General features: G+C 42.3%; 1 protein-coding gene across 1 annotated transcript in view; it reads right to left on the reverse strand.

The window, feature by feature from the left end:
• The window catches only part of STK32A (serine/threonine kinase 32A), a 130,612-nt gene that overhangs the window by 81,510 nt on the left and 28,098 nt on the right, over positions 1-21,004 (reverse strand). The window contains exons 2-3 of the mRNA XM_062189729.1: positions 16,060-16,115; positions 14,833-14,984 (exon numbers count right to left, since the gene is read on the reverse strand). Of these exons, the coding sequence (XP_062045713.1) occupies positions 14,833-14,984; positions 16,060-16,115 (208 nt within the window). The remainder of the gene's footprint in view (positions 1-14,832; positions 14,985-16,059; positions 16,116-21,004) is intronic.

Raw genomic sequence — 21,004 nt, forward strand, 5'->3', positions numbered from 1 at the left:
AGTCCCCAGGGAAAGAATAAGTGAAAACCGCGATGAGATGCTATTACGCCTTTGCTGCAGCATCTTTGAGGAGACTGACAAGCTGCAGTGTTGGTGAGGCTTCAGATGGTTTAAATTCTCCTTGGTTGCTGATGTGCACATAGATTGTTAACAACCTCTTTACCAGCTAACCCTGTGTACACGTGAGGAACCAGTGATTTAATTTGTACATTTATACCCCCAAGTATATGCACTTTTGTTTACCAAAAGATGCAAATAAGAATGGTAATAGCAGCAGTTCTTGTGAAAGCCTCAAACTAGAAACAACTGACATGTCCATCGTGGTAAAATGTATAAATCAGTCAGGGGATACTCAGGCAATGGAGTATCAGATGGCGATGCAGATGAATCTCAAAATCCACTTTGTACCTATCCTGCCCCCCACAATAAAATCTCTCACTTCTGATCTTCTCATGCAGATGCCACTTGTTGTATCTGGTCTTCCGACTCGGAGCTGACTGCTACCAAGGTCACAGGATTTATCTCCTCAAGCCAGTGCTCAGTTACTGTCTCCTCCTTGACCTCTCAGCAGCATTTACATGCTCTGCCTTCCTTCCTGGCTGAACCTCTTTTCTCTCTAGATGGTAGGATGCCAGACTCTCCCGATGTGGCGCTAGCCTGGTGGTTGGCTCCCTGGCTGTTTCCTGAATCGCCCTCCCCTACCAGAGCTGCAGGACTGACTGAAGCGCGAGCCTTCAGTTCTGTTCTCCTCCTGCCTCTGCAGAGATGCGCCATCAGCGCTGGCGTCCACGGTGTCCACAAGCCCATGGGTCTCCTTTAAGGGCTTCTCCTTGGATCCTGGACTCCTCTGAACTGCACATTCACTGCCTGTTCAACAGCTCTGGTGTAGTGCTTCAGTCACTGCAAGCCCTGATGGTACCCCTCTAAGAGGCAGCCCCAGACTAACACAACTGAAGACTTTCCTGACCTTCACAGTGGATCTGCTCCTCGGATCTCCCATCTCCGTGACTAACACAGTCATCCAAGTTGCTCAGGCCGGCAACCCAGAAGTCATTCCTTGTTTTTCTCTTTCTTCCGGCCAAGGGGCTGGCATGTTTTCTGAACAAAGCCGGTTGGATTCTCTCCCAGAACTCTGCATCTTGAATAGGTGACAAGGTTAGAAAATTGGTTGGAGCGGATTCATCGCAGCCCAGACAGCCTTAAGAGCCCATCGATTAGTTGCTCACCTGGGTTCCCAGAACTGCCTTTGTCCTGAACCTTCCTGACCCCTGCCTCTTAGCTTTACCTCTGAGTCTGTCAGCCACCCCACATCCTTGCCGTAGATTTCTTTTTAACTCAAAATTTTTTATGGGTCCTAGTGTTATTTTCAAAAAAGAAACATTTCTAATATGGATGAGTAAATAAGTAAGTGGAAGTCTGTATTTTGAACAGTGTCCTGTGCAGTAGTCCACCAGTCAACAACATTAAAGAGAACCACTGCTACGTACTGGCCACACAGTAATACTGCCTCCTGTTCTAATTCTTCAGGGACTACCTTCCCCTCTGCTCTGCCTTCCCATAGCTAACAGGGTCATATCCAAGGACAGATTCTTCCTTGAAGCCTTTCGCAAAGCTAAGAGCCTCACATAACTTTCGCAAAGCTAATAACCTCACATAACTCTGATTCCTTAGTTACAATTTCTACCATTTACTTGATTATTTTGTTGACTGTTTAAAAATATTCCATGTCCTATGGTGGGTTGTTTGCAAAGCTGGCCACAGGGATTCCTCTGCCTGGCCTTTCGAGACACTGACTTTACCATGCCCTTCCATGGAGGTGGGCGGTATTTCTCCACCCCTTGAATCTCACACTTCCTCTGGCCAATGGGACATTAGGAAGCAGAACCTAGCCCGAGGCTGGAAAAGGACTCACTCCAGAAGCAAACGCCTGCCTGCTTCCAGAACCCTCCCCCCACCATGTGAAGAAGCCAGGGCTAGCTTCAGAGCAGAAGAGAAAGACTAGACCAGCCCTACCTAGTCTCAAGAATCGTCGGATAACTGTGATACATTACTCAGTGTTAGCTAAGTTGGTCCAGGTCAGGAAAACTGCCTGGCCAGTTTACAGAATCTTGAGAAATAAATGCCTAATGTTTTGCATCAGTAAGTTTTAGGGCAGTTTTTTTTTTTTCCCCATGGCAAAACTTGATAACAATATATCTAATTCCCAACTTATAAGCAACACTAGAAAGTTCTTGAAGATTCCAAAGTTTCTTCTTTTTATAGGATTTTGTATTGTTTGCGTTTGTGTGTATGTGTGTGTTGAGAGAAGGCACACCTGACAGAGTGATCTTTTACATCTCTGCCACTTCTAATTTGTGTGGTTTCCCCTGCAACTGGAAGGAATTTAGGCTTCATTACATTTCTATTGCCATCCCAGAAGACTCAGGTCTCCTAAGGACCCAAACAATAAACTTCAACCAGGAAGAAACAAAAATTGCTTATAAAAGATTTATGAACTTTATAGCTGCTGTAAAATATTATAACAGATGAGAAAACAACTATAATAAAATGTTGCTGGTATAAGCAAGCTTGTGAATTGTATAGCTAGGAAAACATCAAGTATGTTGAAAAATAGAAAATAATAGAAAAGAAATATACTAAAACATGCACGGTGGTTGGGTCAGGCAGAATAATATCCCCCCAAAGATGTCCACACTCGAGTTCCCGGAGTCAGGGACTATGTTGCTCTTTGTGACAAAAGGACTCTGCCGATGTGATGAAGCGGAGGGTCTTCAGGTGGGTAGGCTGTCCTGCCTTAGGCAGCTGAGCCCAGCGAAATCACAATGGGACTGAAAATGATGGGAGAGTGAACAGAAAGCCAGAGAGCTTTCAAGTGTGCTGCCAGCTGCGAAGGTAAAGAAAGGGACCAACACTGAAGGATTCCAAGCGGCCTCCCACAACTGGGAGCCGCAGGGAACAGATTCTCCCCCTAGAGCCTCCGGCATTCACACAGCTCTGCAGAGATCTGATTGCTGACTTCTGACCTCCAGAATGGTGAGGTAGTTTATATCATCTAAGGCACCACAATTCTGGTAACTCATTACAGCAGCCATGGGAAACAAGCATGAGGGTACTTTAGAAAGTTCCGGAAAATGTGCAATTAAAAGATGAGTTTATTGTGGTGCAAAAGTTTTTCAAATCTATTTATAGCTTTTCTTTTAATGATTTATTTGATTTATTTGAAAGCCAGAGTTAGAGAGAGAGGTAGAGACAGAGAGGTCTTCCATCCACTGGTTCAATCCCAAAATGGCCACAATGCCCGGATATAGCTTTTTCATAATACTCATTTACAGCTGAAAATCTCGCATACATGAACAGAAATTTCTAGATGATAAAATATAAGTCTTTATTATTTTCTTTAGCACTGTCTGTGTTTCCATACTTTATTATATGCAAAAAAATTAGACGAGTTTTAAAATATTTAAGATGAAACAAAAGACTTTCTAATACCCAGGCTAGCTCAAGCTGGGGTACATTTGTTCACTCAAGAATCCTCTGGCCATGGAGTAAGGAGAATATCCCATTTCAGGGAAGGGCCTCACCCAATTGTTTAGTCATCACTGATTAAGCACCTGCTGTGTGCTTGATATGTGTATTCTAATCCTTCGCAGCAGTACCTTCTGGCATGGGTACTGTTGTTATTCTTAATTATAGAACAGAAAGCCACACAACATATCTAATGTAACTAATTCCCACTGTGACCAAGTTGTGGAGCAGGAGTCAAACTGAGGACCTGGGCTCTGGACCTGCAAAGGAACTCAAGTGGCCATGAGTTTTGTGAGTGAACAAAAGTTGGCTTTGGTAGGGTGAGAAAAGAGTAACCAGGAACCGGAGTCCTGGTCTCACCACTGACTTCATTAAATTCATTCGACAGTTGTTTCTCCAGCACTTACTATGTGCTGGGCACTGTTGTAAGAGATGAACAATGAGGCAGTGATCAAAAACTACACACAAGATTGCCTCATGGAGTTTGTATACCTGTGGGATATGAAAAAACAATAAGGAAATACATTTTTCTCCCTTATATATCTTGTAAGGGAGCCTCACCAAATGTCTCTAGGAGATGGTACAGTGGACCGGGAAGAGCAGGGGTTTTGACATTAGGATTGCTGGGTTGCAGTGCTGGCTCTGCCCATTGCTGACTGTGCAATCTGGAAAAATCCTTAGCCTCAGAGCCTCAGTTTCTTCGGGTGTAGATGGGGATAATAATCTCTATCAACTAAGGCTGCTGGGATGAGTGAATGAGGTAATGAATGTAAAGCCCAGGGCAGTGGGGCGTCCCTGCTGGGGAAGCTCTTAGGGCTGACGCTGGGGCTCTCGGGCACCTCTGGCTCTCAGCCTAGGAGCCCATGAAGAAACAGGCACTCCCAGCACAGATGTGGGCACCCACTTACCGGGCTGTGCTCAGCTGTCTGAGAGGACCCGTTGCCACACTCCCCGTACAAGTGGTCCATTCCATTTAAAACACAGGCGATCTTGTTTTCCAGTGCCTTGAAGCCACACCTGGACCTTCTCTGCACACAGGGACAGGGGCATGGCTGGGGGGGGGGGGGGGGGGGCTGAGGAGCAAGCAGCTGCAGGCCTCATCTCAGTTAACAAAAGCCACCTGGGAGCTGACTGCGCTGGGGACGGCTGGGGCCTGTTTACTTTCAGGCCTTGTGTTGCCAAGGGCTTTGTTAGCAGCCCCTCCAGGAGGGACTCACAGGAAGATTTTATTTACGCTTCCTGGATGCCAGCCCGGTCTGGCAGCCTTCACTTGCTAAGGTGCCCTGAATCAGGAGTGGGGCAGGTCCGGGGAGCCTGGCAGGGTTGATTTTTCTTTTCTTTTCTTTTCTTTTTTTTTTTTTTTTTTTTTTTTGACAGGCAGAGTGGACAGTGAGAGAGAGAGAGAGAGAGACAGAGAGAGAAAGGTCTTCCTTTACCATTGGTTTACCACCGCAGCGCGCTGATCCGAAGCCAGGAGCCAGGTGCTTCCCCTGGTCTCCCATGTGGGTGCAGGGCCCAAGGACTTGGGCCATCCTCCACTGCACTCCCGGGCCACAGCAGAGCTGGACTGGAAGAGGGGCTACCGGGACAGAATCCGGTGCCCTGACTGGGACTAGAACCCGGTGTGCCAGTGCCACAGGTGGAGGATTAGCCTATTGAGCCGCGGCGCCGGCCAGGGTTGACTCATATTCTGACTGTGTTTGCCCCTTGACCCACCAGGTCCCAGACAGGTTAACTTCTTTACTCACAACATACACACCTGCAACACTGCACACCCAGCGCCTTATGCTTAGTGCTTTGTGCGTGTCTCACAGTTCCCATGTCCCTGTGCCATGTGATGAGTGTCTGTCTCTCCCAGCTGTGGCTAACATCTGGCAGATAAGGTCTGTCCACTCCTGTCTCTGCTGTATTCCCATGGTATCGGTCTCTGTTATCATTACATTTGTCAGAGCCAGCAAAGTATGAGATAAGCAGAGAATTTTTTTAAGGTGGGCAAGGAATTTTAAACGGTTATTTATTTATTTATATTTTATTTGAAAAGTAGACAAAGAGAACATTACACATATATTATATGTAGATATATATCTCTATCTATCTATCTAGAGAAAGATCATTCATCTGCTAGTTCCAGATGCTCACAACAGCCAAGGCTGAGCCAAGTCTAAACCAGGCACCTGGATCTCAATCCAGGTCTTCCATGTGAGTGGCAGGGACCCAAGTACTTGAGCCATCATCTGCTGGGACACACAGCAGTGGGAAATTAGAATAAGAAGCAGAGCCTGGGACTTCGATATGGGATGTGGGGGTCCCACGTGGCATCTTAACCCCTGTGCTAAATATCTGCCCCAACCAGTTATATTTGAAATTAGGATAAATAATAATTTTTGGTAAAAACATGTCTCCTACAATACTTATGAGATATGCCAAAAAGTATTGGTTGTTTATGTGAAATTTGAGTATAACTGTATACATTGCATTATATCTGGCAAGCCTAGTTAAACTAATTATAACTTAGCTTTGCTGCTCATTATTACATAATGGATGAAGGAACGAATGGGGCTAATTCAGGGTCCAAACCAGAAAACCAAATACAGACATTCTGCTGGACAGCACACACCCACATGTCAAGTGTGATGGTTTCCAGGTGGGGAGATTGTCAGAGAATTTCCACTTCTCTGTGTGATTTTTGTTTTTCAAGTTGACTACAGTGGGCAGAAAAGTTTTCTGATGGCATATCTACTTATATGTTTATGCCTATACACACACACATACATTAATTTAAAACCTGCTTAAAAAAAAGGGAGGTGCAAGATGGCTGAATAGAAGAAAGAGATGCTGGTTTTTAGCACAGGAAGGCACCGGAAGAACAGGAGAGGAACCATGTTCCCAGGGGACAGTTGGAGAGATGGTTGCAGTGGAGTCTACAGAGAGAACAGAGATTCCGGGGAGCAATGAGGATGGTAGAGCCACACAGATGCTAACAGGACACTGCCCACGACTCCCACAGCCAGTGGCTGGTAGGGATGCCATCTTCTCAGAGTGAGCTTACAGAAACTTCCGGCAGCCCGCACACCACTTGATACTGTCTGAGGGAGAGCCTCACAGCCTCCCCCCCCCACCCCACTGACTTTGAGTATGGTCTAAAGTGCTGGTGGGGGCCAGGGAGCCACCTAACCCTGTGAAAGCACAGCCCATTGCTTTCCTCGCTTCCTCCCACCAAGGCGTCTACCAACCAGCAGAGAGGAAGAATCATCTTTGTAATATAGATGGAGGCCGTGGCGGTCTGTACCACTGGTGGAGTTTGTCACACAGATAAATCCACAGTCCTCACAGACATTGCGTCTGGCCGTCGGCAGGGGGCTGGGTGCCCGTTTAAGTCCATGAAGTGAGGACACGTTGCTCACTCTCCACTACAAAAGTGCTGGACTCACACTGCCAAAGTGGAGTGCCAATCAACATCTGTTGGGCAGGCAGCTGAGGTGACTCTCTCCCTGGGTGGGGAGGCTTGTAGGGCTGAGAAATAGGCTCCAATACAATAATAATGGGGGACTTCACCCCCAATTTCATCAATGGACATATTAACTAGACAAAAAGTCAACAAAGAAGAGCTACTCTACACTAGACCAAATAGATCTAATTAATATCTACAAAATACTTGATCCCACAGCTACAGAATACACAGTCTTTTCATCAGTGAACGGAACTTTCTACATGACTGACCAAATGCAAGGCCAGAAAACAAGTCTCCACCAATTCAAAAAAATTGAAATCACACCATATATTTTTCTGACCACAACAGAATGAAGCTGGAAACTGACAGCATAAGAAACTAAAAAAAATGTGATCACATGAAGACTTAACATAATACTCCTGAATGAACAGTGGGTCATAGAAGAAATCAAATTGGAAATAAAAAAATTCCTGAAAACAAATGAAGATGACAGCACAGCATATCAAAACTTATGGGATACAGCAAAAGCTGTGTTAAGAGGAAAGTTTATAGCCATTAGTGCTTACAACAAGAGATTGGAAAGGCGTTAAACATATAATCTAACAATGCAGCTGAAGGATCTAGAGAAACAGGGGGAAAAAAACGAGTAGGACCAAAGAATGAAAATTAGAGAAAAATAAACAAAATACAAAATTTAAAAATGACATAAAAGATCAGTGAAATGAAGAGCTTGATTTTTGAAAAAGTAAAAACAATTGATAAACCACTGCTGCAAGTAACCAAAAAAAAAGATGAGAAGAAATATTCAAATTAATGAAATTAGTGATTAAAAAGAGATATTACAGTAGATAACACAAATAAAAAGAATCATCAGGAATTACTACAAATACCTACATGCCAACAGATTGGAAAATCTAGAAGAAATGGATAGATTTCTGGACATACACAATTTACCAAAGTTAAGACATGAACACATAGGAAACCTAAATAGACCAATAAACAAGATGGAGACTGAATCAGTAATGAAGACCTTACAAACAAAGATCCAGGCCCAGATGACTTCACCGCTGAATTCTACCAAACATTTTAAGAAAAAAATAATCCCAAATCATTTTGAACTATTCAAACAATTGAAAGGGAGGGAATCCCCCAAACACCTTTTATCGGCCAGTAACACCTTAATTCTAAAACCAGAAAAAGATAAAGAGAGCTATAGAAAAATATCACTGTTGAACATGCAAAAATCCTCAAAAAATACTAGCTAATTAAATTCAACAACACATCAAAAGATCATCCATCTGGACCAAGTGGAATTTACTCCAAGAATGCAGAGTTGGCTCAACATAAATCAATAAATTTGATACATCACATTAACAAATTTAAAATAAAAACCATACAGTTATCTAATAGATGCAGGGAAAGCATTTGATAAAATATAATATCCTTTCATGATTAAAAAAAAAAAAACCTAGGAAAAGTTGGTATAGAAGGAACACGTCAACACAATCAAGGTAATATTTGACAACCCACAGCCAGCATCACATTGAAGGGGGAAAAGTGGCAGGATTTCCACTAAGATCTAGAACCAGACAAGGATGCCATTAGTATTCAATATAGTTCTGGAAGCTTTACCCAGAGCCATTAGACAAGACAAAGATATCAAGGAATATAAATGGAAAAGTAGGAGGTCAAATTATCCCTGTCTGCAAATGACATGATCCTATACATAGGAAAACAAAAGATTATCAAAACTTCTGGCCTGTGCCATGGCTCACTAGGCTAATCCTCCGCCTGAGGCACTGGTACTCTGGGTTCTAGTCCCAGTTGGGGTGCCAGTTCTGTCCTGGTTGCTCCTCTTCTAGACCAGCTCCCTGCTGTGGCCCAGGAAGGCAGTGGAGGATGGCCCAAGTGCTTGGGCCCTGCACCCGCATGGGAGACCAGGAGGAAGCACCTGGCTTTGGATTGGTGCAGCATGCCAGCTGTAGCAGCCATTTGGGGGGTGAACCAACGCAAGGAAGAGCTTTCTCTCTGTCTCTCTCTCTCACTGTCTAACTCTGCCTGTCAAAAAAAAAAAAAACAAAAAACAAAAAAAAACTCCTAAGAGTTTGGCAAGCTTGGATGATACAAAACCAACACACAAAAATCAGTAGCCTTTGTATATACAAACAATGCCATGGCTGAGAAAGAACTTGTAAGATCAGTGCTATTCGCAACAGTTACAAAAAATTCAAGTATCTTCAGATAAGCTTAACCAATGATGTGAAAGTTCTCTATAATTAAAATTACAAAACGAGCCGGCGCCGCGGCTCAATAGGCTAATCCTCCGCCTAGCGGCGCCGGCACACCGGGTTCTAGTCCCGGTCGGGGCACCGATCCTGTCCCGGTTGCCCCTCTTCCAGGCCAGCTCTCTGCTGTGGCCAGGGAGTGCAGTGGAGGATGGCCCAAGCTCTTGGGCCCTGCACCCCATGGGAGACCAGGATAAACACCTGGCTCCTGCCATCGGATCAGCGCGGTGCGCCGGCCGCAGCGCGCTACCGCGGCGGCCATTGGAGGGTGAACCAACGGCAAAAGGAAGACCTTTCTCTCTGTCTCTGTCTCTCACTGTCCACTCTGCCTGTCAAAAATAAAAAAAAAAATAAAAAAAAATAAAAAAAAATTACAAAACGTTAAGGAAAGAAATAGAAGACAAAAACAAATGGAAAAGTCTTCCATGTTCATGGATTTGAAGAATTACTATCACCAAAATGTTCATACTATCCAAAGTAATTTACAGATTCAATGCAATATCAATGAAAATACCATGACATCCTTCTCAGATCTGGGAAAAATGACCCTAAAATTCATATGGAATCACAAGAGACCCTGAATCACTAAAGTAATTCTAAACAATATAAATAAAACTGGAGATATAGTAACATCTGATTTCAAGACATATTTCAGAGAAGTTGAAATAGGTTGGTACTAGCATGAGAATAGACACATTTACCAATGGAACAGACTAGAGACCTCATAAATTAATCCACACATCTGCATCCAACTAATCTTTGGCAAATACACTAAAATCACTCCTTGGAGAAAGGACAGTCCCCACAACAAATGGTGTTTGAAAAATTGGATGTCCACATGCCGAAGTATGAAGCAAGGCTCCTATCTTACACCCTATACAAACTCACAATGGATCAAGGATATAACCCTAATATGGAAACACTACAAAATATTGGCATACACAAGGACTTTGTGGATAAGACTCCAGAAACACAGACAGCAACAGCACAATGACAAATAGGAGTACGTCAAGCTAAGAAGCTTCTGCACATTAAAGGAAACACTCAACAATGTGAAGAAGCAATGTATCCAATGGGAGAAAATATTTGCAAACTATACATTTTATAAAGGATAAATATCCAGGATCTACAAAGAACTCAAACTCCACAACAACAAAACAATCCAGGTAAGAAATGGGCTAAGGATATGAACATGCATTTTTCAAATGAAATACAAATAGCCAACAAAAGACACCTGAAAAGGTGCTCAGAATCAATAACCATCAGGGAAGTGCAAATAAAAAACACAATGAGGTTTCAGCTCACTCTAGTTAAAATAGCTATCATGCAAAAATCAACAAATAACAAATTCTGGTGAAGATGTGGAGAAAAGGTAACCGAATACACTGCTGGTGGGAATGTAAACTAGTACAACCACTATGGAAGATGTTATGGAGGTTCCTCAGAAATCTGAAATTCCATCTACCATATCACCCAGCCATCCCACTTCGTGAATTTACCCAAAGTTAATGAAATCAGCATACAGAAAAGTTATCTGTACCCTCATGTTTACAGCAGCTCAATTCACAATAGCTAAGACATGAATTTGACCCAGCTGTTGATCTGATGAAATACTACTCAGCCATAAAAAGATTGACTCCTGTATTCACAAGAAAATGGATGAAATTGGAGACCATTATGTTTAGTGAGACAAGCCAGTCCCAAAAAGACAAATATGTTTTCTCTGATTTGTGCTAAATAATATATAGAGTAGAAAAAAAGTAACGTTTTGAGTGAAATTGACATTTTTAGATTTGATTATTGCTTATAGCCCTGCTCTATACTCCTGAGGAACAGTAGTTTTTCTACTTTCTACCTGTTGAATTATTTATTGATTAATTTTGTGATCATGAAGGAAATTGAAAACATGTCACTGCAAAAATTGAAAGAAAAACAAGAAAGAAAAGAGAAGACAGGGAGGGAATGAGTGAGTGAGGGATGGAGGGTGCAGAGGAAGCATCATTATGTCCTTAAATCTGTGTATATGAAATACAAGAAATTTGTTCCATTGATATAAATAAAAAGTACAAAAAGAATGAAAACCAGCCTCTAAGATTCTGGGATGTGGAGGTAAATTTAATAGTTAAGCATATGATGTAAACTCTTGATTAAATTTTACATAATATATTGGAGAACCTTTGGTTTTTGATTTGCAAAATGAGATGGAAAAATCAAAGAAAAGCAACACAGGCTCCTAGGAAGAATGAGTGGTAGACATTCATTCACTGGCACACAGAAATTCCCATGATGCATTGGGGCAAAACACAATTCTTTGATTCTTTGGATGTCCATATTGGACTATAGTAATGAGCAAGTTCAAAATGCTACATATTTGGGCAAACGTGAAGCACAGCAGATAAAGATGTCATTAGGGATGTTTCCATCCCATCTCAGAGAATGTAGGTTCAAGTCATAGCTCCTCTCCTAATTTTAACTTCCTGCTAATGTGCACCCAGGTAGGCAGCAAGTGAAGGTGCAAGTACTTGGGTCCATGCCACCCATGTGGGAGATCAGGATTGAGTTCCTGCCTTTTGAGCATCTGGTAGATCCCAGTAGACAGGAAGTCTCTGTGTCTCTCTGCTTTTCAAAGGAAATAAATCAATAAAGATTTAAAAAGAAGTATGCTGCACTTTCATAGAAAAGTAAGGAGGGAAAGAACTAACGTTCATTAAAGAAATATTACTATGTGTTGGCCACTGGGCATAGCACTTTAATTTCATTCATTAAAAAATCGGATTCTGTCCTGGTTGCCCCTCTTCCAGGCCAGCTCTCTGCTGTGGCCAGGGAGTGCGGTGGAGGATGGCCCAAGTGCTTGGGCCCTGCACCCCATGGGAGACCAAGATAAGCTCCTGGCTCCTGCCTTTGGATCAGCGTGGTACACCAGCTGCAGCGTGCCTGCTGTGGCGGCCACTGGAGGGTGAACCAACGGCAAAGGAAGACCTTTCTCTCTGTCTCTCTCTCTCTCACTGCCCACTCTGCCTGGCAAAAAAAAAAGTAATAAAAAAATCAGGTTATATACATTAACTATCTTATGACATTGTGACTTAAAATGATAAAGTAAATTATGATCACACTTTCAGAAGCACAGCAAGACGCTTAATAGTTGAAGAAAGATTGTTTTTCATTTGACCATGCTGTATTGCTAAGGCAGAAAATATTTACTAGCAAGAATAATGATGATCTATAAAGGTTTATCTTAGGATTTGAAAGACAAAAAGGTTTTCTGTTATACATAAAGGAATGCTCCCCTTCTAGTTTCCAGTTATGAGTGTGGTGTAGAATCACTGGGCTGTGGGCTCTTCTATTCCCTGTCTTCTGTCAATCATAATGTCCAGTGTTCTGTGAATGTCAACATGAGTGGGAAGAAGGAAAGACTGCAGTATTCATGTTCTCACCAGGTCAGCAGGCACAGAGATCAGAATTTTGTCTATAGTGACACCACATTGGCAAACAGCAACATTCCCAAGTCTTGGCCAGCTTAAAGTCTCCTAAATCCATGATTTAAGAACATAAGAACAGTGGGCTGGAATTGTGATATAGCTAGTCAAGCTGCCACCTGCAATGCCAACATCCCATAAGGGTGCAGGTTTCTATCCCAGCTGCTCCACTTCCAATCCAGTTCCTGCTAATGGCCTGCAAAAAGCAGCAAGAGATGATGGCACAGTGCTCAAGCCCCTGCTACCCATGTGGGCAACCAGGATGAAGCTCTGAGCTCCTGTATGTGGCCTAGCTCAGCCTTGGGTACTGGCCATCTGGGGGAGTGAACCAGTGGATGGAAGATTCCCTCTCTGTGTCTCCCTCTCTGTCTGTAACTCTGAATTTCAAAAAAAAATCTTAAAAAAAAAACTGTAGGAGGGCTGACACCGTGTTATAGTGGGTAAAGCCACCATCTGCGGTGCTGGCATCCCATATGGGCACCAATTCAAGTCCTGGCTGCTCCATTTCTGACCCAGCTATCTGCTGTGACCTGGGAAAGCAGTAAAAGGTGGCCCAAGTGCTTGGGCCCCTGCACCCACCTGGGAGACACAGAAGAAGTTCCTGGCTCCTGGCTTCAGATCGGCCCAGCTTCGACCATTGTGACATTTGGGAAGTGAACCAGTGGATAGAAAATCTCTCTCTCTTTCCTCCTCTGCCTCTCTCTGACTCTCTTAAAAAAAAAAGTAAGAATAGATGAAATCAACATTGCCCACAGCTATAAGAGCTGAACATGAAAGGGCAACGTGCCCTGTGTGTCCTCCTTAAGGGTTCCTGGTCCTGAGAAGAGAAAATTCGTGGAATGAACTTTTGAAGAAAAAAAATGTGACTGTGAACAAAGGGAGGCTCTGACGTGACAGTAACCTGTCATCCTCCTTAGGGTGCAGAAAGAGGGGAAAAAAGCAATCTGATGATTCCAAAGGCAGAGAGCTGCATCCATTTTAACTTCTTACGTGGCAGCATTTTGAACAGGCCACTCTAAAATACTGATTAAATCCACGGAGGCTGAGCCAGAGGCACATTACCATGTCTGAGTAGCGCATAAGCTACAATAGGCCTATTTCCAAGTCACAGGGAACCATCTTCCTTTCAACTGTGGCATAGAAGCTTTGTGCAAATTATATATTAAGTGAATTGTATTAATTAAAGATGGGTGGAGGCTAGTTTTATTCATTGATTCTTCCAGAAGGATGTCGCTAGACACACAGTGAAACCTCAATTACTTTTCCATTAGCATCCTCCAGATAAAGTTCTTTCTTGTCTTTGCTGCTAAGTAGGAACTGCTCGGTATGCATATTTAAAAAAACAGTCACAGTGAGTTAGCTCTAAGAACTGGCTCTTAACATAATGGATGCATTAAGATGTAGAGGAAGAGACATAAAAACTGTAAAGCACAAGAGAGAAGCAGGAGGTAATAGATACCGCAATCTTCTTTGCCAATTTCTAAGCCTTGGATTATGGCAATGGCCTTGAGAGCAGATCACAATCATTTAATGTCTAGCCACTAACCTAAGTTAGCTCCAGCCCTGTTAAAACATATTTGGTGAAAACGCAACACCCATCCTTCCCATCTTACAGGTATATTAGTGGCTGCTTAAGAAGTGTGCTACAAGGAAAACAACATACTGCCAATTATTTTGAGAAGGTACTTAAGTACTCTGTACAAGTCCCAAAGATCAACCTCGTGCCAATCAGAGAGGGCATACTTTGCACCCAAAGTCCCTGACCCCACAGTTTGTGGGCAAAAATATCTAATGAGTAATAAACATCTGAACTCATTCCTTGTTAATTATGATGTTTTTAAAAAAATAAATTGGCCTCCAGGACAAGCAGAACAGTAATGACTGAACCATAGAGTACTGGTGCCAATAAAACAAACATTTTATTTCATCATGAAATCAAAGAAGTCAATGATTTCATCATTAAAAATCAAAGAAAGGGCATGGTCCTCTCGAGGACCTTGTAGAAGCACACCTAGAAATCAAGATGCAGAGTCGACCGGCAGCTGGGGACGAAGGTGGGAATGGCTCCATTTGGAGGCCCGGTGCAGTCACTCACCACAGGTTCACCAGGAAGGGGTGCTCCAGGCCCTGCATGATCTGGAGCTCCTTGAACACATTTCTCACTTCGTTGCGTTCCACACACTTCTGTTTATTCATGTACTTCATTGCATACATCTTCTTGGTGTCATTCTTCTGTACGATGCAGACCTAACGGTGCAACCCAAGAGAGAAGCGGTTAAGGAGATGAGGACCCATGGCAATGTGAGACAAAGCACGGCTGTTCTTCTGCATGGCTCGGAGGCCTTAGCCCTTACAGATCCTCTGATGTTAAAGTTTCCCTCTGCTCCAATTACAGAGTGCAAATCTTATTGTCTTCCCTATGCAACTAATCAATTCTTGAATCTCCGCTGTCTCAAACAAGTTTGCCTCTTTTTGCTTTGTTTTTTTTTTTTTTTTTGACAGTATTCTGAAGAAAATAGCTGTCTCCTTGTCAGGATTCTTCCAATAACAAACAAGATCTTTAGTCCCACTTTGAGTGACAGGAACACATATGACTAAGCTGTCAAGCCAAACAACACTGTGCAGAGAATTGCTGCTTACAACCACATGTTGGAGAACTGAACAGGACTCCAAGGCCTGGGGAAAAACTAAATAGCATCAGTTCATGGTTCTGAAAAGTGTTGCCCTTTAAGGGTCCATATAATATCTGTTAAAATAGATAGTGGATGATTTTTCAATGAAATTTAACGGAAATGTGAAACAGCATTTTCCCTTAAAATATGGCTCCGTTGAGAAACTAATATGAGGGTTTGAATCTAGAAGATTCTTCTCAAAACTTAAGTATGTATCTTTTCTGGGGCAGGTTTTTGAAGACCAAAAACATGGTACCCCTGGGTAAAGGGACAGAAAAAATTAGGTGGCTTATTTCCAACATGCAAAAAATTAACTCTTAAATTGGCAACAATTATTGGAGGCATAGCCAGTACAATTTAAAGTTAACTCTAAAATCTTAATCTCCTCCAAGGTACAGAGAAAAGTCTTAAATCTCATGAAAATAGATAGATTTGATTTTAATGTGATAATTCTGAGAACAGTCTATGTTCATCATGCAGCTGGATGTCACACTTTCTTCAAACCATGGTGACAGTTCTATAACAGTCCATCATACAACACCTCCCTAAATTATCTTTCCTTGTAATCCTGATCACTCAATAATCTGAGTGCTGTCAGACTCAGCTACTGAGCTCTGTAACCTGCTGGTGATTAATCATGTGGTTCTCACCTTCCCAAAACTGCCTTTTCCAATGGCTCGCAAAATTTCAAAGTGGTCAAAGTTGACTGTAAAATAACAAAAACAGAAAAACATCATGAGTGCTTAGGAATTGCTCTTTAGTAGCTAATAAGTAATCAAGATTGGGCTAAACAGAAGCACCTTGTCGGAAAACAACATGCCAAAATATCTTCAAATGTTAATTTACTTATCCAACCATGATTTATCGAACACTTATGAATTAATCATAGTGTTTAGCGCTGGAGAGATGGTAACAATAGTGAAAAATTACAAACTCTAAACTTATAAACCTATAGTTAAGTGAGTGTCCTATAAAGAGAAAGACTTATGGATTAAATAGCCACAGAAACAAATGGAAAATTCATACTTTTGATGTGAAGAAAGGGGAGGTGTTGGACTCTAAGGACGCATAACAGGAGATTTGACACAGGCAGCAAGGTCAAGAGTGGCATCTCTGAAGACGAATGATCATGGGAAGCCCTGATCCTGGGCACATATAGCTGTACTGAGGACTGGCATTTTAGAAGTATTCTTCCTCCTTGCCTGTTTTGTCCTTGTAACCATTCTTTGTATATACACGACTTCAACTTCTCTAAGCAGAAATCTACCCCACCCATGGATTTATAGAATGAGCTGCTCCCCAAGATGCGCATCTCTCATGGATGAGCACATGTATGAGTATAGAATCTACTGAATGTGCTCTGAGGTGGAGGGCGCCTTCCATGTCTGTCACTTTAATGCATCAGCTCCTAGAAGTAAGAAGCAGGAGGTGTTTAGTTACAGGTAACATGGGCTCATGGGTGTGCGCACATGAAACGTGCGCACATGAAACGCTTGGTGATGCGAAGAACAAAACGCAGATTCTCCCAGAGAGGTGACAATCATGACTTCCTTGCTATTTGACCTTATTTCTTAGTTTTTGAAAAAAAAAAAAAAAAGGGGGGGGGGTTTCAATGAGTAAAACTCCATATAAGGAATTTTAGGAGTTTGATTAGAAAACATTGCAAAGCACGAGAAGTTACCACTCCTCTCTTTACCCCATCCATTCTGCCTTGTTTGTCAACAATAATTAGATTAGCTCACCCTGAAGGAAAAAGATGGTTAAGGGCACCTCTGACATAGTCTGTCCGAGTTTCCTGACGGTCAGACGTTTTTACGGCATGACTCCATGATCACTTCCTCTCTTGAATTCCCATTTTGTTCTAGCACAAACCCCACTCAATCGTGTGCAGCCATTTTTTAGTAACCCTGGCGCTGAACTCAAAATACTGATCCTTTAAGCCTCCCTTTTTGTCTCTAAAAATTGAGCTGACCTTCCTAGGTAAGAAGAAAACACCTTTACCTAGGAAGCAATAATAACACTCCTTACTTGCTTAGCATAGTTACCTAAGTGAGGGACTTAGCGACCCGGCTCCTGGATCTCTGAACTTGTTATCCACTGGAGCATAACCTTGATGAGGGTAGAGATTTTAGGTCAAGGTGCTCACTGGTGTCCTGGCCACCTCAGAACACTTCTGACTAAGGTAGCCGGAGGTGTTACTCTCTGCCACAGAGTCTCGCACAGTGATCTGTGCAGGGCTGGTTCTCAGTACATAAATCAAACTGGGCTGGTAGGTTACACAAGGAGGTCAACAATTGTGAATGTGAGCGCTGTGAGCATTTGGACCCTCAGTGGCACTGTTTTTCAAACTGTGAGTCAGGAGCTATTAACAAATTATAAAATACAATAAATTCAGCACTCAGAAGAAGCATTAAAATGTAAGTGAAATAAGATAGAAGAGAAAAATACCAGAAATGCTGCTTATCTATTGAGAGAAGCATTGTCCCTAAACTTTTATTTCCATTTTTATATGTTTATTGAAAAGTACTGTATCAGGATATAAAATCTGGTATACTTTTTAACCTGGGTTGTGGTCAAAATAATTTGAAAAATGTTTCATTTTCATAAGTTTTGATTTGTGTTTCTTATTGAAATATTAAAATCAATGAACTGTTACACTCATTACATGAGTTTGGATAATGCATCATGTACAGTGGGAATGTCAAGAAAAAAATTTAACCAGCATGTATTTGCAAGTCCAAGGTTTCATCCTTTTTTTCACGGTTTTATCTTGAGTATATTCAGCAATGCACTGTGATTTCTTCACTAGCAGCCTAGCCTAGAGTGCTGTAATTACATTCTTAGTCTCCAAGCAAACAGCAGGTACCTGGAAAGCAGAATGTTCCATTGTGATATGAGTCCTCTGCATGAACCATGTCCTTTTATAAACCATTTTAATCCTTAATGAAAAAGATTAAAAATTATATGTCAGATTCTTGGTATATTTATACTAGAAGAACTGCCTAAAGTTAACATAGCCTTGCAAATGTCAGTTTGCAGAAAAATGTCAGGCCTACGATCTTAGACATAATGCAACTTCTTTATGCGTTTAAGTCTAGTCAGTCAAAGAAAGAATACATTCTAGGCCAATATCACACTACCTAAAGTCACTGCCAGGTGTGAAAATTCAATCTAGGAATAAAGCCAGTGGCAGATTCAAAGTGACTAAAGGACAGAAGCTCTTATTCATTCCTGACAGCCCCTTCTCAAATGTCCAACAGCAGATCACCAGGTACAAGGAAGCCTAATCAAAAAATTCATGAGAGAGAGAGAAGAAGAGAGGAGAGGAGAGGAGAGGAGAGGAGAGGAGAGGAGAGGAGAGGAGAGGAGAGGAGAGACAGGAGAGACAGAAACAGAAAGATGAAGTCAGAATTGTGGATGACTGTTTTCTGAATTTTTTATTTATTTAATTCCATTTTATATTATTTGAGAAAGAGAAATTGAGATCTTTGTTTCTTCCACTTGTTGGTTCTCTCCTGAAATGCACTAAATGATCAGGACCAGGCAAAAGATAGGAGCCTGGCTAATTCAATCCTGGTTTCCCATGTGGACCCAAGTCCTTGGGCCATCATCTGCGACCTCCCAGGATATATGCTAGAGGGAAGCTGGCTAGGAAACAGAGGAACTGGGACACAACCCAGGCATTCTGATATTGGATGCAGGTGTCCCAGGTGTGCAGCAAATGCGTGCCCCCGAACTATGGATTCGTCACCAGTATTTTGGCATATCCGATTGGCACACAGAACAGCATATCCACTGTGCTCTTAAAGCTTTGAGCAAAATGTGCAGTAAATACCAGAATGGGCCTGCAGCCTGTTTTTGAATAGCCTATCAGTGAAGACTGGTTATTAAATTTTTAAATGATCATTTAACAAATGAATATGCAACAGAGGATTTATTAAAACCCACCGTGCTTGCTAGCTGGCCCTTCAAAGAAACATTTCCTAACCCTGAGATGAAAAGCACAGACGCTGGATGAAGTCATCTCAGTCCAAATCCCATATCCGACACCTAACGGCTGTGAAGTCTTGCTTCTGTTTCTGCATCTATAAAATGGAGGTGAAGGGCCAGGTGTTGATGCAATGGAAAAGCCACTGCTTGGGATGTCTGCATCCCAGAGGAGTGCTTTGGTTTGAACCCAGGCTCTGATGATCCCAATTACACTTTCCTAATATAGACCCTTGGAGGCAGCAGATGATAGTTTAAGTACTTGAGTTCCTGCCACCCACATGGGACACTAGGATGGAGTTACGAACTCATGGCCCAGCTCCAACTGCTATGGGTATTTAGGAAGTGAACCAGCAGATGGAAGATCTTTCTCCTTCCTTCTCCCTCACTGTTTCTCTGCCTTTCAAATTAATTAATTTAAAAGCCATAAAACTTAAGAAAAAAAATGGATAAAAATGATATTATATCTCATTAGAGTTTATAGGAAGACAAAGTGTATTGCATAAATAGACTACTGTGTGGAACTGACTACTTTTGTTTGCTTAGGGAACATCACAGTTCAAAGCTCCCAGCAATACCACCACAAGCGATCAGAACACCTGGGTATTATCAGGCACTGTAGAGATACATGGCAAACGTTAGTGTCATTTCATTTCATTTGAGGTTTTCAGAGTGTTTGGTGTGCTGTTCCAGTGTTCCCTCTAATCTCTGAAACACAGTAACCTTCGCTGTGTTGACTTCTGTGTCCTGTGCTTGTCTCATGTTCTGAGAAACTTTCCTTCTGCTTCATGGAGAAGCTATGGAGCCAGGCAGATGGGCAGTCCCTCTGGAGACACTGTTGGGCTGTGTGTCTTTTGGGGGCCTTGATGATAGGGTTGATTGTGGGTGGAGGCAGAGCCTGGTCTTCACTTACGTTGACAGGCTTGCCGAGCTATGTGGCCTACAGAACAAAATGCGGCCAGTACACCTTTCCATGGCTTTCTTATGTGCCTCAGAGTCCAGTGTTCAATGTGTCTTTTCACCCCAGTCTTAGCAGCTAGCTGTCTCCTCAGTGCAGTAGCCTGTGGTTGCCTGGAGAGCTATCAGGTTAACAGACAAGGCTGAAGGGGTCCTAATGCTTTGATTTCACCTGGAATAGTTTTACAATAAATGTCTTAAAATGTCGTTAAAGTGTTTCTTTGGGATGAGTATACATTTCCTCAGTAGTCAACTAGACATAGAAATTTTCCATATTTCAGGGGTCTGTTTATGTAGAGGTTGAAACACATTTCACTTTTATGCTACTTTTTATCCTCACAACAACCTTATAGTGTATCTAGGTAAGGGTGCTTAGGCCCAGAGAGATCAAATAATTTGCCATGGCTGTAGGTAGTGTAGGAGCTCATTAATGCTCCAGTTAGCTTCCAAAGACAGAGGACGACAACACCTTGTTAAGTGAAAACTACATGCAGAAGTCTGCCAGGAGAGTGTCCCTTTGAAAACCAAGAGTCTTTCAAGAAGTCCAACACAGTCGTATCTGTCTTGTGTGAGGACCCTGTGGGGCTCATGAACTACAGTAGGAGCTACTGTATGGGAAAAAATAGATTAAACATTAACATCACACTTTGT

This window comes from Lepus europaeus, chromosome 4 (genome assembly GCF_033115175.1).
Source record: "Lepus europaeus isolate LE1 chromosome 4, mLepTim1.pri, whole genome shotgun sequence".
In the NCBI taxonomy this organism is placed as follows: Eukaryota; Metazoa; Chordata; class Mammalia; order Lagomorpha; family Leporidae; genus Lepus; species Lepus europaeus.